Below are 23,065 nucleotides of genomic sequence, written 5' to 3' on the forward strand. Positions count from 1 at the left end.
AAAAAAAAAAAAAAAAAAGAACTGTGGTATTTATTGTCAGAAGCACACACTTCTGTGTCAATTATCACTCACACCCTTGCAAGGAGAGTACAATTGTCATCCTTGTCACAATAAAGAGCGTGGGGTGCAGGCACCTTGAGTCACATGCTCAAGGTCATGCTTTGCAAGGGGCAGAGAAGCTGAGCCAGGAGTATCATGTACAAGAGGTCAAGGCACAGAGAAAGCTGACATCCCCACTTCCTCACTCAGGAAAGCTGATATCCCCACTTCCTCACTTGGGAAAGCTGACACCCCCAATTCCTCGCCTGGGAAAGCTGACACCCCCAACTCCTCACTCGGCACAGCTAACACCCCTACTCCTTGCTCAGGAAGCTGACACCCCCACTTTCTCGCTCAGGAAAGCTGACACCCCCAACTCCTTGCTCAGGAAGCTCCATTGAGCCACTCACCGGGACTGGAAGAATGACGTCTTCATTTCCAGCCAAGTCAGCAATGTGGCGGTATAGGGGGACGCCCTTCTCAACAGCACCAGCTTTGCAGACAGCAAGAGACACCCCCAGGATGGCATTTGCACCAAACTTAGCTAGAACAGAAGAGAACAGGGTGAAACAAACCTCACCAACCTCTGCTGCTGCTGCCTGTAAGCACCACTGTACCACATCACACCTGAGTTGCTTTCGGAACTGTCTCCAGCCCACCCCTGTGTAGCTCATGTTCAGTGTTCAAACTAGAAATACAAACAGCATTCCATGTAGCCCCACCTGCGTTTCTCCCCCCATGTCAGAGCCCCTTTGGTTGATGAACTCTAGCAAACTCCACACGTTGCTTGGTTTAAAGGGCAAACCTCTTAAGTAACCATACAGACATGCTGCTCACCTTGTTGTACTCCCTATTTTTTAAAAAAGGGGATTTCTTAAGGTGGGGCCCAGAAACAGGAGACCACAGATTGTCACTTAGTTGATCCTTAGGGATTACATGGTCTCTTCCTGAAAAATTTTTAAAAGGTCTTCAAAAGGCCACGGCACTCTACCCAGGGGGACAGCTTGAGGCTCTGTCTCAAAAAAAAAAAAAAAAAAAAAAGGTCTTCAAAAGGGATGGCGCCTGTGGCTCAGTGAGTAGGGCGCCGGCCCCATATACCAAGGGTGGCAGGGTGGCAGGTTTGAACCCAGCCCTGGCCAAACTGCAACAAAAAAATAGCCAGGGTTTCTGGCAGGTACCTGTAGTCCCAGCTACTTGGGAGGCTGAAGCAAGAGCCCAAGAGCTGGAGGTTGCTATGAGCTGCGATGCCACAGCACTCTACCAAAGGCAACATAGTGAGACTCTGTCTCTTTGAAAAAAAAAAAAAAAAAAAAAAAAAAGTCTTCAGGTGACTTCACAATCTTTCCCAGTAAAGAGTCCACCCTGGGCCACTCACATTTGTTTTCTGTTCCATCCATCTCCATCATGAGTTTATCAATCTTCTCCTGTTCCGTGACATTCAATTTCTGCAAGGGAGAAGGAAGGATGAGAGCTGGGAAGAGGTGGGTACTGCTTTACCCATACAACCTCTGTGCTCCGGCCGGGGAATCTGTAAGACTTTGGCAATATGCAAAATCGAACCAATCCTGTGCTGCATGTTTATTGTATAGGAAAAAAGGGGGGGAAAAGAAGGGTATGGGATGGCGGTGCCCAGAACTCAGTGGGTAGGGTGCCGGCCACATATACCGAGGCAGGCGGGTTTGAACCCAGCCAGGGCCAGCTAAAACAATGACAGCTGCAACAAAAAAAACAGCCAGGCGTTGTGGTGGGCAACTGTAGTCCCAGCTACTTGGGAGGCTGAGGCAAGAGAATCGCTTAAGCCCAAGAGTGTGTGGTTGCTGTGAGCTGTGACGGCATGGCATTCTACCCAGGGCAATAGCCTGAGAACCTGTCTAAAAAAAAAACAAAAGAGAGAAAGAAAAAAAATCAATTAATAGGGACAAAACTGCCTTTTAGATGCTCTAAGACCATCAGGCATCTCTCTCACCCTCCAAGGAAACAGATGTGCAACTCAAAGACATGCTCCTTGTGTTGTAAAGATGAAGGCCCACCGCTGAGTGCAAACTTACACCACATACAAGACAGAACTGTCTGGTACGTGCTATGGAAGCACGTAAGCTGTCACCACCAATGACTGTGACTTTTGTGGGCAACAAAAAACATCGAAACTCCCTTTCAAAGGGTAAGCTCTGCTGCTCACTCTTGGCTAACCTCAACGACAGTACACTTTCATCCTCTGAAGGGAGCTAGGATTTCTGCAGGTAGTACAAAATCACTTAAACAAAACTTTTGAGGACTGATCAAAATGAATATTTTTGGTAAGACTATAAAGCAATAAAACTGATGTCTTGGGAACTGGCTCAAATAATTTTTTAATAAAAACCAGCTTTAAAATGTCACAAATGAATCATAACGATGCATGATTTTTTATATGTAATGTTCTTTATATGAAAACTAAAATATTCCAAGAAAACCATCTATAATCCCATCATGCCATGCAAACAAACCAGTGTTTTCTATGGTTTTTACAAGGCATCCCTGGAAAAAGCAAGAGCTTCAGAGGCTACTCCTCATACAGTGCAGTGCGTTCCCCCGAGGAACGCCTGCTCACTGAGTTAGTCATGCCAGGGAAGGGCAGGAAGGGACAAAGAACAGGCCTGGGCTCGGCGCCTGTGGCTCAAGCGGCTAAGGCGCCAGCCACATACACCTAAAGTGGCGGGTTTGAATCCAGCCCGGACCCGCCAAACAACAAAGACGGCTGCAACCAAAAAATAGCCGGGCGTTGTGGCAGGCACCTGTGGTCCCAGCTACTTGGGAGGTGGAGGCAGGAGACTCGCTTGAGCCCAGGAGTTGGAGGTTGCTGTGAGCAGTGAAGCCATAGCACTCTACCCAGGGGGACAACTTGAGGCTCTGTCACAAAAAAAAAAAAAAATAGAACAGGCCTGGGTGGAGGTTCCCAAGAGACTGGAGTACAGGCTGAGTGCAGGCAGAGCAGTAATGAGAAATTTCAACTGGGGACCAGTAGGTGGGGAGCAATTAGAGTGCCCCAGGGCGGTGCCTGTGGCTCAGTGAGTGGGGAGCCAGCTCCATATACCTTGGGTGGCGGGTTCGAACCCGGCCCTGGCCAAACTGTAACAAAAAAAAATAGCCAGGTGTTGTGGTGGGTGTCTGTAGTCCCAGCTACTTGGGAGGCTGAGGCAAGAGAATCACTTGGGCCCAGGAATTTGAGGTTGCTATGAGCTGTGACACCACAGCACTCTACCCAGGGTGATAGCTTGAGACTTTGTCTCAAAAAAAAAAAAAAAAAAAAAAAAACAGTGCCCCAAAGGTCAGGTAGAAATACACTAAATAATTCCAAAATTCATGAAAAATTAATCACTGTGGACACTACCTTCAACACCCCTGAGAGAGCCACTCTTAAAATCTGGATCTCAGGCAGTGCCTGTGGCTCAATGAGTATGGCCGGCTCCATATGCTGAGAGTAGTGGGTTCAAACCCAGCCCCGGCCAAACTGCAACAAAAAAATAGCCAGGCATTGTGGCGGGCACCTGTAGTCCCAGCTACTTGGGAGGCTGAGGCAAGAGAAGCACCTAAGCCCAAGAGCTGGAGGTTGCTGTAAGCTGTGACACCATGGCACTCTACCGAGAGCGACAAAGTGAGACTCTGTGTCTAAGAAAAAAAAAAAACCTGGATCTCAGTTTTCCATGGTCAAGATACTTGCAGGAGAAAGAAAACCCAACACAGCTCTGAGACCGCGCCTCCTTGCCCTGGCTGATTCCATGTGCTGTCAGGAGCGGACATATGGGCCTAGAGCTATGTTACAGGTAAGTCATGCGGGACATTCTCATGCATGATGGGGATTCCCATTCTTTTCAGTAGCTCTCAGAGTAAGCTCTTCTGTATACAGGAAAGCCCCTGGGCTGGGGAGACGCTCTCATAGCATTAATACATGTGAGTTTTCAGGAGGAAGGTCCTACCTTGCTAACCAGGGCAGGCGCAATAGTTTTATTGATGTGCTCAACAGCCTTTGAGACACCTAGAAGGAATAATCAAATCAAATTACTGACATACTTTTAGAACCAGGCTTGAGCAGCACTGCTAGAGAGAACTATGGAAGCTGCCGACCCAGAGCCCACCGAGAAAGGGTCCCTGGGGTGTCTTTAAAACCCCTCCCCCTCCCCCCCAGAATCATAGGACTTTCCGGCCCAGTCTGAGCGCTCTTACACAGGAGCCCAGAAGGTTAGAGCCACACACAGAGCAACCAGCCCAGAACCATCTGCCGGGAGGTTAGTTGCAAGACCATGCGCTGGGAACACCAGCTGCAGGAACTAAAGGCTGCCCAGTGAGTTACCTGAGTGCACAGAGCTGGTGCCAGGAACTCATTAATATACTTAACGGGTCTGGAGACGCCTGCCCAGTAGCGATGGATGAAGAAGGAAAAATGAAACTCAGAAGAGAACAGGAGATATAAAGACCAGAAGCGAGAGAAAGCATGGAAACAGGAAGGCAGAGGGCAGTATTTCAGGGACCATGAGTTTATCTTCCTGCAAATGCTGACTCCCATGGGCCACCAAACAGTGACGTGCATATGTGTGGGGACCCCTCTCTGCAGTTCTCACGGGAGCCTGAGTGCACAGCCTTCCTCCAGCACTGTCACTGCAACTCGCCTCCACCTCTGTGTTTTCTCAGCAGCCCTCCCCTGCAGTTCCTTACACTGCCCCCTCATGTCGCCGCCATGTGTTCATCTGCTTCTGTATGTTTTGAATTTTTCTGCCTCACCACTCCCCCCAAGCCAAGTGAACGCTCCATGTTCATCTGTCATTTGGTCAGAAAGCTTCTGCCTCTAGAAAGGTGAAAGGCACGCCAACACTAGTGAGTCAATTTTAATACTCATTAAATATGCCAACCAGGGGCTGGCTCTGCCACAGAGTGAATTAGTCAATAGAAAAATCCAACCACGATGACTCATCTGTAGGTCATCGTTAACGGACGGCCACAAGCTAGACTTCCCTGAGATAGGTTCTTGCCCTTGAAGAGGGCAGATGGCCTGGAAGGCTTCCAGAGTCTTCCTGGGAAAGGAGAGTGCTTTTCCCTGGTATTAATTAACTTCTTCTCATCCTTGAGTTCCCTGCTCTAACCAGGAGGGAGCATTTCCCAGCACTGCTCACCATCTCCACAGTGAGTGGGAGGAAACTGGGAAAGGCCAGGAGCGGGCTGGGGTGGGGAGGCTGTGGGCTCCGGGCTCCAAGTCTTACCCTTCCCCATGTAGCGAGTCTTATCATTGTCTCGGAGCTCCAGGGCCTCATAGACACCAGTTGAGGCACCACTTGGCACAGCAGCTCTGAAGAGACCTGGATGAGAGGAGAAAACACCAACAGCAATTCAAACATCTAGTTACTGCACGAGCCCTCCCACTCACAGATGGCATCTGCTGCGGGAGAACACTATGTTTTCCTCCTACCACCTAGAGGATTCAAACTACCTCCTCCGTTCTTCGTGCCCGTCACGTTTTTTTATGACTGCAATGGAGACGCTGGCGCAAAGCTGATGAATCGCCCTAGTTTAAAATGCTCTAGAGCAGAGCTTCTCACACTTTCATGGGCACACATACACCTGGAATCCTGTTCAGATGCAGATTCTGAAAGGAGCTCCAAGAGTCCGAGTCTTTAACAAGTTTGCAGTTGGGGCCTACAGTTCTCAGACCACCCTCAGCAGTGCTGCCCAGTAGAAATGTAACTTGAGCCATGCAGAGGGGTTAAGATGTTCAGAGGGCTATGTTGAAGTTAGAAAGTACAAACAGACCCAGCATGGTAGCTCACGGGTTTGAGACCAGCCTGAACAAGAGCAAGACCTTGTCTCTACTAAAAAATAGAAAAACTAACTGGCATTGTGGTCCCAGCTACTTGGGAGGCTGAGGCAAGAGGATTGCTCAAGCCCAAGAGTTTAAGAGTTAGAGGTTGCTATGAGCTATGACACCCCAGCACTGTATCCAGGGCAATGCAGTGAGACTGTTTCCAAAAAAACCAAAAATAAAAAATAAGAATGGAAAATTAAAAAACAGCTCAGGAGGAATCTCTGAAGCTCATCTGTTTCAGTATGGAGAGTGGTACATACTATTTCTGCCCAATAGGAAACTGGAAACAGGATGGACTGGGTAAAAATAATGACAATAAAATGTATAGAATTTAACAATACTAGGACAGGCTGGGCGCCTGTAGCTCAGTGGTTAGAGGGCTGGCCCTGTGCACCAGGGATGGCAAGTTTGAACCTAGCCTGGGCCTGCTTAACAGAAAAAACGCGACAAAACACTAGGACATAAGGATTGAATCAGGCAATCTCACAGATACAGAAATTAGTCATCTAGCTAAACTAAGCTGTAAAGCCTAAAAATGCCCAATCTTGCAGAAGGCACCACAGTATCAAGAAAGGTGCTACAGAGGCTGGGCACTGTGGCTCACGCCTGTAAACCCAGCACATGGGAGGCTGGGGTGGGTAGGTTGCCTGATTCATAAGTTTGGGACTAGCCTGAGCAAAAATCTCGTCTCTAAAAAATAGCCGGACATTGTGGTAGGCCCCAGTTGTCTCAGCTACTTGGGAGGCTGAAGCAAGAGGATCGCTTCAGCCCAAGAGTTTGAGGTTGCTGTGAGCTGTGATGCCATAGCACTCTGAGGGTGACATAGTGAGACTCAGTCTCAAATAAAAAAGTGCTATAGAGGCCTGGTAATGTGGGGTAGACAGGTTTAGGGGAGCAGGGCACGCAGGCAGCCTATTGAGTTTATAATACTTGAAGATAGGAGGAAATTTCCCCATCTAAAGGGTGCAGAGAACTGGTAGGTACGTGAAGACAAATGACCCTAGACACAAAGACCAAGGTCGTGTGTGCAGAGGACCAGTCAGTGTCCCACGGTGCATTTATAATACCTGTGCTCAGGACACACATTCTTCCTGAAACCCACCCTGGCTTCCTACACATCCACCTTGCTCTGGATTAGCTAAAGATATGAAAACAAGAGGCTCAAAGTCTATGGATTTTGGATGATAATGACGTTCTGCATAGGCTCATCACTTTGGTGCAGGCTGTTGATAGTGGGGGAGGGTGTGCACAGGTGGGGGCATGGGCACATGGACCTGTACTCTACGCTTGATTTTGCTGTGAGAAATATGAAAGGCTCTTAACAAATGCACCATTTCTTGTTTTTGAAAGGATTAAGACAGAAGTTTAATTTATTTTAATTTCAAAAAATATCATTTAATCGTTTTCAAGTATTTTAAAGAAAATATCCTCCCCACCCCCCAATCAACATTCTAGTTTCTGGGATCTTCTGTAATTGCTTCAAGTTCATCAGTTTCTGAGTGGAAAATTCCACCTGTTGACTAAGCAAGCCAGTCTCATCTGATGAAGAGACATTCTCGGCACCCTATGAGAACTGGTTTTCACAAACACATGTTCAGAAGCAACCTCACTAGGAGTACCTCCCCCAGCAAATAACCAAAGGCAGAACTCAGGGAGTCCCTGCCCAAGCAAGCTGAGTCTCAAGGACACTTCTTTTCCTGAAGGGGAAGGGAGGGTCTTCCCCTGCCAGGCCTGTGACTCACAGTGACTCAGCTCTGACTGGCAGTGCTGTGTGCTCAGCATTGATGAATGATTCTCCTATTCCAATCTCCTTTTCCAAGCTTACCCACTACGTCCATTTATAAACCAGCAGAGACATTGCTGGGGGTGACACAAGGCTACTGAGGCCCTAGATTTTCCTCTTAAAGTAAAAAACAAATAAACAACAACAACAACAAAAAAAAAAACAGGAAGTTTTTAGGAGTCCCCAATCTTTTTTTTTTTTCCTTGTTTATGAGAATATTCTTCCTACGGGGATTTACAGCCAGGTAAAAATAACAGCCTCTGGACTGTCCCAAAGCCCCAAAGTAAAAACTGTCCCTGATCCTTGGTTTAAGGGTGATTTCTGTATACACAGATGAACACTATATTTACACTTGCAGCCATGCCCCTAATCTCTGGCCTTATCAAGAGAGAATGACCTATCACACCACATCTGCTTTTTTGGTCATGGCAAGCTGTTAGCCAACAACTAGTGACAGGCCCTTTTAGGGACAAGGTCTCAAGATATCACCTTACTTCTTTACCTCACTGACCTAGGAGTCAACGTGGGGTCTGTTTTAAACACCAAGAAGCAGCAAGACAAGAATTTAGAATCCCTCAGCCCCCTTGGTCAGGAATCACAACCTACTCACATGTGCCAATAAGAAAGACAAGAGATGTTAAAATAACAGACTTTTCCTTGCCTAAGGATCCCATCATTCTTAAGAAAATTTTTCGATGAAGTATGGTAGAAGTAACTAGGGAAACAAGGGGACACGTACCTTTTGAGGTGCAGAGATCAACCTCGACAGTGGGGTTTCCACGAGAGTCAAAGATCTCTCTGGCATGGATCTTGAGAATAGACATGGTGGTTCTCTGTGGGGAAATAGAGTTCACATTTTCCACAAACCAGAATGTGACACTTGCTCATTCATTTAGACGGTAACTGCTGAAGGTTCCTGGGCTAGAAAGAAACTGCTCTGGACTAAATATTGGATGGAGGCAAGTCTGCTGCAGTAGAGGAAAAAGCTTGCTGGAAATTAGTGGGATTTCTCCTGAAAACATACGTTGGGCCCAGCTCTGGAAGGCCTGAAGTACCAGCAGTCAGTTTCTTCTCCTCTTAACAACCACCAAAAAAAGCCTAAAAACACTAAAAATATGTGTGCTAGGGAGAAAGCAGATCCAACTAAGAAGATTAATGTGTCCATGCCTGAGGAATGGCTCAGGAGGGAGAAGTCTGAAACTGGTTATTGCTACTAGTTAACAATGAGGGCTGGCATGGGAATGGAAAGGAACCCAAACAAAATGGATGTGAAGGTCACAAGAAAAAAAAATCCACAATGATGACAAAAAGGGAGGGGGCAGGAGACAAATTGGGCTTATAGTACAATAATGAATCAAAAGTTGAGGACATAATTCATCAAGTTAAATTTGAGAGCAGCATGTTCAATGGGTAGGTATTAGGTGATCAGTTATAAATGGTGACTTTGGAGGTCAGGCCTAATTAGGTCCATGATCTGTGTACTGGGATCTTACCCTGACACTTTCTGGGCCTTTCAACTCCTTAAGGACCAAAATAATAATAGGGACATTTAATTAGTATTTCTTTCCAAAGGCATCTTACTTCATTTAAAAAACCTATTCACGAAATGTTGCAATTTCTAGTAGGGTAAAGATTCATCTTTGGACATGAGGATACTTCAAGGGAAGAGGTTTCCCTTGAAAACACCTTTAAAAAATAGCACAACAAAGAGCGTCCCTTGCTTTACTCCCTTGGGGCTCTCCAAAGGAGAGTCTAGAACAACTTACAGGAGCGAAGTGGATAAGTGGAATCAAATTAGTGTTCAGAAGCCATTATCTAGCTGGGCTTGCCTCCAGCATCTATCAGGAATGTTCCGAAGCAGCAAACATGTATTTTTGAGTTTCAAAATTAGATACTGAAGTCACTTCTGTGGCTTTGTTGTCTACGTAACAATGGAGTTTTTATTCATTAGCCAAGAAAAAGGCATCTAGTCTTTATCTATGTTCCAAAAGGACAAACTTGTTTTAAACACAGTTTTAAAAATCTTAATTAATTTTGAATTTGGCCAAATTGTTAGTAGCTACCTGCATAAGATTTCCATCACCCCAAAAAGTTTCCTCAGGCCATTTTCAATCTTCCCTTTCCCCCATTCCCAGCCCACCACTGTGATTTACTTTGTAGATTCAGATGCACTGTTAAACACAATTTTGTTACAAATATTCAGCATTTCTGGTTTCATTTTAGTGGCATTAGACAACGTAAAATTAATTTCATAGTGGGAAAACAAAATATAGCTTGTCTTTAAGGTGGACAGAAAAACTACTCTAAAGTCACAAACGCTCAGGGAACACAGACTGGGAGGAGATTGGCCAGACTGGCATATTTCACAGCTTGTAACTGTAACGATTTAACCCCGCACCAGGGGCAGGTTAAGTGGAACGAGCACTCGGTGAGCCAATGGACCACAGCGCTCAGAGGGAAGAACACACCGCGGAGGAAAAGAACCAACAGGAAGTTTCTTAAAATACATCCTTTTTAAGTCACGTTAGGGCCTGACTGCCGGTGGCCAGCCGGGAAGCTGGGAGCAGCTCTTGCCTAACTTGGGCGAGGTCGCCTAGAGGGTTTCCCTATTATCCCAACGGCTCCGCGGCAGATTCCTCAAGAATAGGCACTTTCTTGAAGACATGTTAAGTTAGTACTTATTCCGGAACAGAGACCGGCTGGACACTCAGACGCTCAACAGCGGGCCGTGAGCCCCAAGAGCAAGCGCGGCCGCCGGTGGGGGAGGGGACTGTAGCATCTCGGGCATCCCTCCTCTCCCGCCCCTTCCTAAATGGCTTTAATGGCTACTAAGGATTCAATCTGCATCTCTCCCAAAAGCCCTCTACTTGGCAATTGATGGAGAAGCACCTTCCACTCCCAGCTCCCGCTGTCCTAATGGCCCGCGTGTGTTGCCCATGACCTTGCGAGAACAGTTATCCTGCCCGTCACTCTGTAATCACGTGTTGATCTGCAAAGAAACTGGGCGCCCCACAGGTGCGCCGAGACCCCAGGGATGTACAGAAGACACTCATCCTGCCCGGGAAGGAGGGCGGCTCGCACGTGTTCCTCGACCCCTCTACCCTCTAAGCAGGGCCCCACGGGCTCGCCGTCTCCCTAGGAGGAAGGGGTCCCCCAAGTCCCCCAAATCCCCGCGTCGCCTGCCTGACGCTTGCTCGGCAGCTCCTCTCGGACGACCTTACCTGGCCGCCGGATCTCTTGGCTCAGAATAGAAGCAGAATGTGCTGCAGACCCGAAGGTGAGCGTTAAGCCGGCAGCGTGGCACCCGAGTCCTCGGACCACCTCTCTGACTTGCGGGCCCGGACTTCCTGCCCAGCTCCGGGAGCCGCGCCCACTTCCCACCTCCGGAGACCGCCCCTTCACTGTCGCCTTGCCATTGGTCCGGGGTGCCGTCACTCCGGCCCTCACCTCCCGGAAAGGGGTGGGACTGCAGCAGCCACTAAAGAGGAAAGAGGGGGGCGATGACCCGGGGATTTGGGGTGGGCGGGCCTGTGGGGCCCTAACTCCCCAGCGGCTGTGTTAGGGTGCGGGCGAGCCCCTGGCTCGCACTGGGACCCCTGAGATGAGCTGGGGGTCTGTGGAGCCGGAACCCCCGGGAAGGAATGGGGGTGGCGCGGCGGGCATGAGGGCTCGGTGCTCTGTCACGTACTGCGAGTCCCACACGCACTCAGCGTAGCTCCGGCGCCGCACGTCCGGCCCACGACCTTGGTGATGACCTTCGCGGCCCGCCCCCCGCCCTGTCCCTCGGGTCCCGTGCTCCACCGTGAGGCCTGTTGGCGTCGAGACGTTGACGGGCCGTGAGCGCTGGCTGTATTCCGGGTTTGGGGGACGGGGAGGGGAACACCGGGGCCACGCGCCCCCTCCCCGCGCGCCTGCGCGCTGCGCCCGGGCGCCTCCTTGCCACCCGCCAAGGTGACCCCGTCCTTTTGTCCTTGCTGCAGCGGTCAGACGTGGGCATCCGACCTAGGTAGTCGAAAGGAAGGTTCGCTTTCATTTTACCTAACAGTTTTTGAGCGCTTCCTGTGCCCCAGGCACATCCCCACGTGCTTCCTCAGCGTTAGTTCAGTCTCAGCTCCTGTTCAGGTTGACTCTTGAAATGAGACTTCTTATCTCCCCCAGGGGCCAGATCTAACCTATCCGGATACTTGTGAACTATCCACTTAACAATTTGGGATTGGAATTTCACACAGACCGAGGCGGGGAGCGGGTTCTCAAAGTTCAAGACAGATTATATTCCCCTGTCTTAGGAAGACTGGAAACCAGGAGGGAGCTGGTGGAGTGATTTCACGTTTTTGATCAACAAAGATCTCATTAGCTATTAAAAAAAATCAGCTCTGTGGCATATCCTTCGGGGAACGGCTGAGGTGATCACTTTCTGTCCTAGTTACTTTTGTATTTTTTAAACATTGCTCCTGTTCTGTGAGTCTGAGAACCAAAAGAATGTTATCTCTATATTTTCCTCATTGTCTTGCAGAGATCGAAATACATAGTTGGATTTAATTTAATGGTATTTCTTCTGGTGCGCTGCAAAAACTACTTTTCTTCCTTAGCTCCTGGCGTGTGGCTCCCGGGTTAGAAGTTCATGGCATTGGATAAAACTGAAGGCTTACTAAAGCAATAATGGTTGTTTCCTGTTGACAAAGAACGTAGAACTTTAGGGTTAAATGTAGCAAAAAAGCAACAAGAGACTTGCAAACTGTTGCATTGAAGAATTGCATGAATTTTGCAAGCGGAAATTTGTGATTTCACCAGCAATACGCTTTTTGGCTACTTAAAACCAGTAGCCCCAGCCCCATGACTCAGCAGCTAAATCAGTAGTCAGTGTCTCCTAGGCCTTGTAAGAACTCTAAGAAATCGGGCACTAGGAGCCCTTATTTTCCGAGCACTTCTAAGGCGTGGCCCTGACAGGGCTCTAAACAATCTCTATTATATTACATTAAAATGGTTAGAGAGATAAAGATAGAACGATGTGGCTCATGTAACCACTCTCTGGCCAGACCAGTAAATCAAGCAGGAAATCAAAGGCAGAACATGATCCCAGGCTGCTGCTGTTGCAAGATTGTTGGAGGCAGTAAGCACCGTGTTCCGAGCCCACACCTGGACCTCACGTTGTACCTCAAATGTTAATGATTAGTGGAGATGCCTTCAAATCTTTTCCAAAATCCACAGGCTGCCAAATGCCCTCTCTGTCTCCATAGCTTTGTCAGCAGGCTGTGGGGTTCACATTTGCTTACAGCAGCACAAGGGCATGTGTTTTCCTTTCACAGGCTTTGGTTATTATTTCTCACTTGCAATGAGCTTGTTGAGCAACTTCATTGCACTGACATATCAGAAGCACTTGCCTTGGTGGTGGGCAGGGAGGGGAAAGAAGTGTCCAGGGCGATCAGAATACCACACCTTGCAGTCCTGCAGGTAGCACTTACTGGTGACCAGGGCTGAGGGAAGGTGAATTTGCATCAACCTGGATTACCTACCTGGTGGTAATTACCACCAGTTGGTACAAAAGGTTTCAGGTCTCCAGGCAGATAGGAAACTTCAGAGTAGAGGCCCTAGGGAGATAAGGTACCATCACTTAGATCCCCTGAGAGCCTTCTGCACTCAACCAGGTATCTTACCTCCCTAAAAGGCCCTGGGGGAACTAGGTGGATGTTACCTTCTCCTAACAGATCATGCGGTTCTGATGTTTGTTCAACATCAAGTATTTCACAGACACCAGAGACTACATCAAGTATATGCAAATGTCCATGTACCCACATACAACTTGACAAATGGAACATTAGCAATAGCATTAAGGCCTCATGTGTGTTCGTTCTTCTCTTAAATTTTGTGTTTATTATTCCCTTTTTTAAGTGTTTTTTTAGCTTTATAAAAATGATGTCATGCCATTGGTAGCCTTTTGCTACAGTTTTTTTAGCTCAGTTTGATGTTTGTGAGATCATGTCTCTAGCTATTAGATGGTTCATTTTCAGAACTGTGTGGTATTCCATCGTGTGATGGTCACACATTCTTCTGATGATACACTTTTGAGGTGGTTTCTTGCTTTCCCCTCCCTCCTTATGAATACCAACAGCGCTGCTGTGGGCTTAGCTGTACATGTCTCCTGAGCACAGGAGCAAGACATACCAAGATGTGGAATCGCAAGGTCATGGCATACATGCATCTTCAACTTCCCCAAGTATTTGAACCTCTGTGTGCTTTCTGCCTGCAGTACCCATGATTCCTGAGACAGTTTTTGGGGAAAAAAAATCAAATGCAACTCTTTCTTTGCAATTTTCCTAGAAATTAAATCTCCTGGCTTGGTGCCTGTGGCTCAGGCAGCTAAGGCGCCAGCCACATACACCTAAGGTGGCGGGTTGGAATCCAGCCCAGGCCCGCCAAACAACAATAATGGCTGCAACCAAAAAATAGCCGGGCGTTGTGGTGGGCGCCTGTGGTCCCAGCTACTTGGGAGGCTGAGACAGGAGACTCGCTTGAGCCCAGGAGTTGGAGGTTGCTGTGAGCAGTGAAGCCATGGCACTGTACCCAGGGGGACAGCTTGAGACTTTGTCTCAAAAAAAAAAAACAAAAAACTCCTTTGATTCTCAATTTGCAACCCCACCCTCTCCAAGCTCTCCCCTGAAGCCCACATTCCCTCTGTGTAAGTCGCACTCAACTGTTCTACCTTTACACAACTTCGATGCCGACTCTTAGGGATCCCCAGTGTCAACAGCCTCCTTCTGTGCCTTCTTCAAAGCTGATTTCAGTCACCTGTGGGAAGTAGGGACTGGGCAAGGCTTAAGTTTGGAGGTGGGAGGGTGAGCCGTGGTAGGAGGGTAAGAAGCCTGGGTTGGGGAAGCAAGGAGCAAGCACCCCTGGGCAGAGTTTCCTGGAGGAGGAGTTGAGGACTCAGTGGAGCTCTCCACCAGTAGCAACAGGTGTCAGAGAGCTTCAAACAACCCCTGCTTGGCTTCTCTCAGCTCCCTTATCTTTGTGTGGGTATTACAATGCCAGCCTCAGGAAGTGGCCTGGAGCAGCAACATTTCCAAGAGACTCTTACCATCTGTCTGGAAGAAGGGACACCTGGTAGGCACTAAAATCTCTAAATAACAGCAGCAGTAAGTTATCAGACCAATTTTCCTTTCACTTCTCTGTCTCCTTTCTCTTTTTCTGAGTTCTTAAGGTTGTCACCTGAGGGTAGCTGCAACCCTGGAGGCCAGGAAACTCTGATGATGTGGCCAACTGAGGACTCCTACTTGTCAGCCCAGCAGGCAGCATTGAGACAGGCAAGCAGGCCCCTGGGGAGAAGAGGGGTGGGATGATATTATGTGAGTTCCAGAAGGAAAATCTGGAGCCAAGTCCTTCAGAAGGGCGTGGCCCCTGGTAATTCACTGCAGGCAGGGTTTCACCAAGGCTTCACGTGGACTGCAAGATACTACAAAAATTCTCCACCTGTCACAGGCTGATAATGTTACTGAGGCCTTATTGCCCGCCCTGCACCAAATTGCTTACACGTGTGACTCATTTAAGTCCGTGAATGCCTTCCATGTGATCACCTCCACTTTGCAAGGCACAAATGAACCGCTGACTTGGAATTTGCACTAGACAGGCCAATTGAGGTACCAGACTGATAAAGTGCCACTTTTGAGGAGCTCCAGAGTGTCTCCCATGCCACAGCCCCTTCAGAAATCCATAGTAATAGCCTATCCTGGGATTAGATTTTTTAAAAAAGTTCACATTAGGAAAAGTGATTTAAATTTATAAGTAGCCCAGGCATGGTGGCTCATGCTCATAATCTTAGCACTCTGGGAGGCCGAGGCAGGTGGATTGCTTGAGCTCAGGAGTTCAAGACCAGCCTGAGCAAGAGCGAGACCCTGTCTCTACTAAAAATAGAAAAATTATCTGGATATTGTGGCAGGTACCTGTAGTCCCAGCTGCTTAGAAGGCTAAGGGGGTTGCTCAAGCCCAACAGTTTGAGGTTGCTGTGAGCTATGATGATGCCATGGCACTCCACCCAGGGTGACAGAGTGAGCCTTTGTCTCAAAGAAAAAAAAATACACACGAGTATACACTACACGAACCCTAAATCAGAGGTGACATTTGAGCTGAACCTGAGGATTAGTCACTGATTCCAATCAGAAGGAAGCTGGTGTGCCTCAGGAACTGGAAGGGACCAGTGATGCATTTGAGGAATGCCTAGAAAGCATATCTCAGTTGCCTAGTGCTGCATAACAAGCCACCCCAAGACTTGGTGGCTTAAAATAACAGCCATGACCTTTGCTCCTGGCTCTGTGGGTGGGGCTGAGCTGTGATCTAAATGTGTCCCCCTCAAATTCCTATGTTGAAACTTAATCACCATGGCCCAGTGCCTCACGCCTGTAATCCTAGCATTCTGGGACGCTGAGGGGGGTGGATTGCTGAGCTCAGGAGTCTGAGACCAACCTGAGCAAGAGTGAGATCCTGTCTCTACTAAAAATAGAAAAAAACTAGCTGGACACTGTGGCAGGTGCCTATAGTCCCAGCTACTCAGAAGACTGAGGTAAGAGGATCTCTTGAACCCAAGAGTTTGAGGTTGCTCTGAGCTCTGAAACCATGGCATGCTACCCAGGGTGACGGAGTGAGACTCTGTCTCATAAATTAAAAAAATAAAATAAAAGGAAGAAAAAAGAAGCCTAATCACCAATGCTACAGTATTAAGTGGAGTCTTTAGAAGGTGATTACGTTCCACCCTCACCCATGGGATTCATGTCCTTCTAAAAGCAGTTGAGGGGAGCTGCCTTGCCCTTGTGCCATATGAGGACACAGTGACAAGGTGCCATCTATGGAGCAGAGATCAAGTCCTCATTAGACACTGAATCTGCTGGCACATTGATCTTGGCCTTCCCTGCCTCCAAAACTGTGAAAAATAAATTTATATTATTTATAAATTACCCAGTCTAAGGTATTTTGTTTTAGCAGCTCTAAGAGACTTAGTCACATTCCCAGGTTCTGGACAGACATGAAGTTTATAGGGGGCAGAGGGGAGGGGAAGTATTCAACCCACTGTTGCCTCCCATCCTGCAGACTCTTTCTTCATGTGGCTTCTCATCATTCAGTAGTCTGGCCCAGGAGTTGACAAAATACAGCCTGTGGTCAAATCTGTTCTTATAAATAAAGTTTTGTTTTGTTTTGTTTTTTGAGACAAAGCCTCAAGCTGTCCCCCTGGGTAGAGTGCTGTGGCATCACAGCTCACAGCAACGTCCAACTCATGGGTTCAAGCGAGTCTGCTGCCTCCGCCTCCCAAGTAGCTGGGACCACAGACGCCTGCCACAACACCTGGCTATTTTTTTTGGTTGCAGCCATCATTGTTGTTTGGCAGGCCCGGGCTGGATTCAAACCCACCACCTTAGGTGTATGTGGTTGGCGCCTTAGCCACTTGAGCCACAGGCACTGAGCCATAAATAAAGTTTTATTGTAACACACCCGTGCCCATTTGCTTGCATAATGTCTATATCTGCATTCAAGCTACAGTGGCAAAGTTCACATGCAACAGAGACCAGGAGGTCCACAAAGCCTTTAATACTTTTACTGTTATTTAACATATTTACTACCCAACCCTTTATAAAGAAGTTTGCCAGGCTGGGTGCAGTGGCTCACGCCTATAATCCTAGCACTTGGGAGGCTGAGGCGGGTGGATAGCCTGACCTCACAGGTTTGAGACCAGCCTGAGCCAGAGAGAGGCTCCGTCTCTAAAAATATCTGGGTGTTGTGGTGGGTGCCTGTGGTCCCAGCTACTTGGGAGGCTGAGGCAAGAGAATCGCTTGGGCCCAAGAGTTTGAGGCTATTGTGAGCTATGACACCACAGCACTCTATCAAGGGCGACAAAATAAAACTGTCTCCAAAACAAAAGAAGTTTGCCTACCTGTGGTCTATCTATGCCTGCTTCTTAATGGCAGCTGGAGGCCAAAAATGAGTGGTCCAAGAGGATAAGACCCAGTGTGCAAGTGCTGATGGAGACTCTGCTCACTGATGTCCCATTGGTCAAAGAAAGTCCCAAGGTCAAGCCCAGCATCACTGTTGGAGAGGCTACACAAGGGCCTGGTTATGAGGAAGTCTGGTTCATTGGGTAGTAAAGAGAGTCTACCGTGGGGCCTTGGGGGGAGGCCCAAAGCAGTGACTCTTACCTTGTGCAGGGGAGTGGCCACGGTGACTTCAAAGGTCTCTGGAGTGGTAGCAGTGGACACCTGAGAAGTGATTGGATTCTAGATATATTTGTAAGCAAAGCTGACAGTTTTGGGGGATGGACTGGATATGAGCAAAACATAGGTTTCTTTATACCCCACCTATTGCCAAAGAGAATCTAAGGTTCTTCATAGAAAGCTGTGCACAGGGCGGGGGGGCGGGGACTGCAACAACAACAAAAAATAGGCGGCACCTGTGGCTTAAAGGAGTAGGGCGCTGGCCCCATATGCTGGAGGTGGCGGGTTCAAACCCAGCCCCCGCCAAAAAAAAAACAAAACCTGCAGAAAGTTGTGCACGTCCCATCAGGTACACAAACGTAAGCACCAAGTGCTAACTCGAGAGGTGCAGGTGGGAACAAACTTGGGAGCAGCTGCCCTTGACGGAGGGGCCACTTGTGTGGGGATTGGAACAAGATCTCTGTTCCTCAAGACTTTTTGTTTCCATTTGGGGAGTCAAAATAATTACAATAAAAATACAAAATAATAGAGGTGTCCATGATGAGAACATCATGCCTTTAGAGGTGGCATCCTGGAGTGGTACATATTCTGAACACATGTATCCAGTGGCCCTGCTTGGGAATTTCAAGGTAAGCACTGTGCGTGTGATTGGCCAGTATAACACTGAGTATATTGTGTAGATTCTGAACTGACAATACTGACGATTTTGCTTCCATTGGAGCCAGGAAAGTAAAATTATAATAAAATGTTTTGGGTGTAAATAAAAGTATTTAAACTTGTAATAATGTGAGTTTTAATACACTTCAATTTTTGAATATTTTTTTCAATCACTTTAGTGTTGTGGAGAAAACCAGCTATAAAAAATACGTTATGTATTTTCAACTGTATATAAAACCAGCACGTTGTACCCCATGACTGCATTAATGTACATAGCTATGATTTAATAAAATTGCACCTATATTAATAAACAGTTACCTAAAAAAAATACATCATATATAGTCACATACCACATAAGGAGACAGGTGGTCCATCTGATGGTGATCCTATAAGAGTATAATGGAGGGTGTGTAGAAACCTGACACATGGCACGTGAAATTGACATTGCATGTTAAGGAGTAGAAATGGTTGTTATTGATTGAGTAATGGTGCTGGAATATTTGTTTTTCTATATGAAAAAATACATGAATAGGCTTGGGGCCTGTAGCTCAAGCAGCTAAGGCACCAGCCACATACACCTGAGCTGGCAGGTTCGAATCCAGCCCGGGCCCACCAAACAACAATGACAGCTGCAACCAAAAAATAGCCGGGTGTTGTGGCGGGCGCCTGTGGTCCCAGCTACTTAGGAGGCTGAGGCAGGAGAATCGCTTGAGCCCAGGAGTTGGAGGTTGCTGTGAGATGTGATGCCATAACACTCTACCCAGGGCGACAGCTTGAGGCTCTGTCTCAAAAAAAAAAAAAAAAAAAAAGAATAAAAATATATACACCATTTACATATGTGTAAACGCCCTATGTTGTTCCCACAGTGATGAAACTGCCTGACAATGCATTTCTCAGAACATATCCCCATAGGTAAACAATGAACGACTGTATTTGAACGCACACCTTTTTCTTCCTGTCTTGGGCTCCAATATAATAGGTAGTCTTATTTAAAATGTTGATATATGCCAGGCAAGGTGGCTCATGCCTGTAATCCTAGCACTCTGTGAGGTCAAGGCAAATGGATTGCTTGAGCTTAGGAGTCTGAGACCAGCCTGAGCAAGAGTGAGACTCTGTCTCTAAAAATAGCTGGGCGTTGTAACAGATGCCTGAAGTCCCAACCTCTTGGGAGGCTGGGACAAGAGTATCACTTGAGCCCAGGAGCTTGAGGTCGCTGTGAGCTATGACGATAAGGTACTGAACCGAGGCAAAAATTGAGACTCTGTCTCTCTCTCTTTTTTTTTTTTTGAGACAGAGCCTCAAACTGTCACCCTGGGTAGAATGCCATAGCATCACAACTCACAGCAACCTCCAACTCCTGGGCTTAAGTGATTCTCTTGCGTCAGCCTCCTAAGTAGCTGGGACCACAGGTGTCTGCCACAATGCCTGGCTGTTTTTTAGTTGTAGTTGTCGTTGTTTGGCAGGCCCAGGCTGGATTTGAACCCACCAGCTCTGTTGTATGTGGCTAGCGCCTTAGCCGCTACAGCTACAGGAGCCAAGCCTAAGACTCTGTCTCAAAAAAATAAAATATTGATATACTCATCTGGGAATTGTGGCTCATGCCTATAATTCCAGTACTTTGGAAGGCTGAGGCAGAAGGATCACTTGAGGACAGGAATTAAAGACTAACCTGTGGAGCAGCACCTGTGGCTCAAAAGGGTAGGGCACCAGCTCCATATGCCAGAGGTGGCGGGTTAAAACCCAGCCCTGGCCAAAAATAAATAAATAAATAAAAGACTAGCCTGTGAGGGCGGCGCCTGTGGCTCAAAATGGTGGGGCATCGGCCCCATGCGCAGGACATGGCAGGTTTAAACCCAGCCCCAGCCAAAAAAAAAAAAAGACTAGCCTGTGAAACATAGTGAGATGTCATTTTAATTTAACAAAAAATTAAAAAAAAAATAGCCTGGCTCAGTAGCATACACCTATAGTCCTAGCTACTGGGGAGGCTGAGGCAAGAGGATCACCTAAGATTGCAGTGAGCTATGGCTGTGCCCCCGCACTCCAGTCCAGGTGACAGAGGGAGACCCTGTCTCAAAAAAATAGATAAGGCTTGGCGCCTGTGGCTCAAGTGGCTAAGGCGCCAGCCACATACACCTGAGTTGGCAGGTTCAAATCCAGTCCTGGCCCGCCAAACAACAATGATGGCTGTGATCAAAAAATAGCCGGGCGTTGTGGCAGGCGCCTGAGGTCCCAGCTACTTGGGAGGCGGAGGCAGGAGACTCGCTTAAGCCCAGGAGTTGGAGGTTGCTGTGAGCTGTGATGCCACAGCACTCTACCCAGGGGGACAGCTTGAGGCTCTGTCTCCAAAAAAAAAAAAATACATAAAATGTTGATAGTTTCCTCACTGTGGACTTTTGGTGTTCATTTTGATGTGTTAAAATATTGCATTAAGGCGAGGTGAGGTGGCTCACTCCTGTGATCCTAGCACTCTGGGAGGCCGAGGTGGGAGGTTTGCTTGCCTGAGTAAGACTAAGGCCCTGTCTCTACTAAAAATAGAAAAATTAGTTAGGCACAGTACTAGGTGCTTGTAGTCCCATCTGCTTAGGAGGCTGAGGCAGGAGGATCGCTTGAGCCTATGAGCTTGAGGTTTCTGTGAGTAATGACAATGCCATTGCACTCTAGCTTGGGGTGACAGAGCAAGACTCTGTCTAAAAATAAAAAACATTATATTAAAATATGATTTCTCTCAGTTACTGAGGTTTTTGGGGGTCTCCTTGAGTTTTGTGCCCCAGGCTAATGCCTCACTTGCCTCACCCTAATCTTGGCTCAGAGTATGACAACTAATACAATAACCAGGCATTAATAAAATAGTCAGTTCCAGCACACAGGTTGTGCTCTGATGGGTCCCCAGTTCTGAGTAACAAGCCCACGTAGAGCCAGGCACAGTGGCTCACTCCTGTAACGCACTTTAGGAGGCCGGGACAGGAGGATCACTTGAGCCCAAGAGTTTGAGGTTGCAGTGAGCTATAATAATACCGCTGTACTGTAGTCTGGGTGGCAGAGCAAGTCCCCATCTCAAAAAGAAAAAAAGGGTACCCAGGACCCCTCTAGGGGAGGCAGGATGTGGGGGACACAGGATCACACTGTTCCAACCCCTGTTGGAAGGAGAGCAGACTCAAAAGAGAGGGACTTGAGAGATGAACTCAATTTACTGAAGAATTATCATGAGGGCGGCACCTGTGGCTCAGTGGGTAGGGTGCTGGCCCCATATACCGAGGGTGGCGGGTTCAAACCCAGCCCCGGCCAAACTGCAACAAAAAAATAGGTGGGTGTTCTGGCCGGCCCCATATACCCAGGGTGGTGGGTTTGAACCCGAACCCTGCCAAACTGCAACAAAAAAATAGCGGGACATTGTGGTGGGCATCTGTAGTCCCAGCTACTCAGGAGGCTGAGGCAAGAGAATTATTTAAGCCCAGGAGTTGGAGGTTGCTGTAAGTTGTGACACCACAGCACTCTACCAAGGGCAATAAAGTGAGACTCTGTCTCAAAAAAAAAAAAAAAAAGAAGAAGAAGAATTATCATGGGTTAAAAGGACTAGACCTGGGCTCTGTGGCTCCGGAGATGAGGCCAAGGCCACAGAGAGAGGTTCCCAGGGAGGCCGAGAGCAGTGCAGTTTAAGAGAAAAATGAACAAATTATTTCCAAAGGGATGTGCTGTTCCCACCACTGGGAGAGGCCTGTGGTCAGGGGATTCTGCCATCTGAGGGCTACAGTTGCTCTGGAAGGATTTTTCGTGCATGTGTGCATGTGCACACACACATATGTACACACTTACATATATACGTATATGCAAGATATTTAAAGTGATTTAAATTAATTTATTTTCAATTCTTTTGAGATTTTTAGAGTATCTTTAAGATCATTTGTAAACCTCAGGATTAAAAAAATAACAACCAAAAGCTAGTCTGAGAATCAGTATCCCAGGCTTCCACCTCTTATTCTATTAACAACAAAGCTGCTTTGCAAAGACAAAGATTCTTCTGTTACCTTCCAATTAGTCTGCTAGGTTTGGACACAGTCCCAGGCCTCTCTATCTGAGGCTTATGCACAGACTCCTGGCAAGATCATCCTGGGCCCCGTGCCAGGGTGTCGACTCTGGGTGCCATACTCCTGGTGTCCTTGGGCTCTGTCTGGACAGCTCCTCCTCCTCCAGCCAGGCCCATGGATCCTAACTCCCTACATAAGAACTTACATCTTGGATGGGTGGCGCCTGTGGCTCAGTGAGTAGAGCACCGGCCCCATATACCCAGGGTGGTGGGTTTGAACCCGAACCTTGCCAAACTGCAACAAAAAAATAGCGGGGCATTATGGTGGGCATCTGTAGTCCCAGCTACTTGGGAGGCTGAGGCAAGAGAATCACCTAAGCCCAAGAGTTGGAGGTTGCTGTGAGCTGTGACACCAGGGCACTCTACCAAGGGCAACAAAGTGAGGCTCTGTCTTTAAAAAAATAATAATAAGAAGAAGAGGCTCGGGGCCTATAGCTCAACCGGCTAAGGCGCCAGCCACGTACACCTAAGGTGGC

General features: G+C 47.7%; 1 protein-coding gene across 2 annotated transcripts in view; it reads right to left on the reverse strand.

Moving 5' to 3' along the window:
* ENO1 (enolase 1) overlaps positions 1-11,133 on the reverse strand; it is an 18,569-nt gene extending 7,436 nt beyond the window's left edge. Inside the window, exons 1-6 of one of the 2 annotated variants that reach the window (XM_023515178.1) lie at positions 10,877-11,133; positions 8,395-8,488; positions 5,274-5,369; positions 3,996-4,054; positions 1,415-1,484; positions 450-583 (exon numbers count right to left, since the gene is read on the reverse strand). In XM_023515178.1, coding sequence (XP_023370946.1) covers positions 450-583; positions 1,415-1,484; positions 3,996-4,054; positions 5,274-5,369; positions 8,395-8,479 — 444 coding nt within the window. In that variant the 5' untranslated portion in view covers positions 8,480-8,488; positions 10,877-11,133. The remainder of the gene's footprint in view (positions 1-449; positions 584-1,414; positions 1,485-3,995; positions 4,055-5,273; positions 5,370-8,394; positions 8,489-10,876) is intronic. The other variant, XM_003793248.3, reaches the window with a different exon arrangement.
* Positions 11,134-23,065: the final 11,932 nt, after the last annotated feature.

The sequence above is a fragment of the Otolemur garnettii genome, unplaced genomic scaffold, assembly GCF_000181295.1.
Source record: "Otolemur garnettii isolate 467f Iridium unplaced genomic scaffold, OtoGar3 scaffold00067, whole genome shotgun sequence".
In the NCBI taxonomy this organism is placed as follows: domain Eukaryota; kingdom Metazoa; phylum Chordata; class Mammalia; order Primates; family Galagidae; genus Otolemur; species Otolemur garnettii.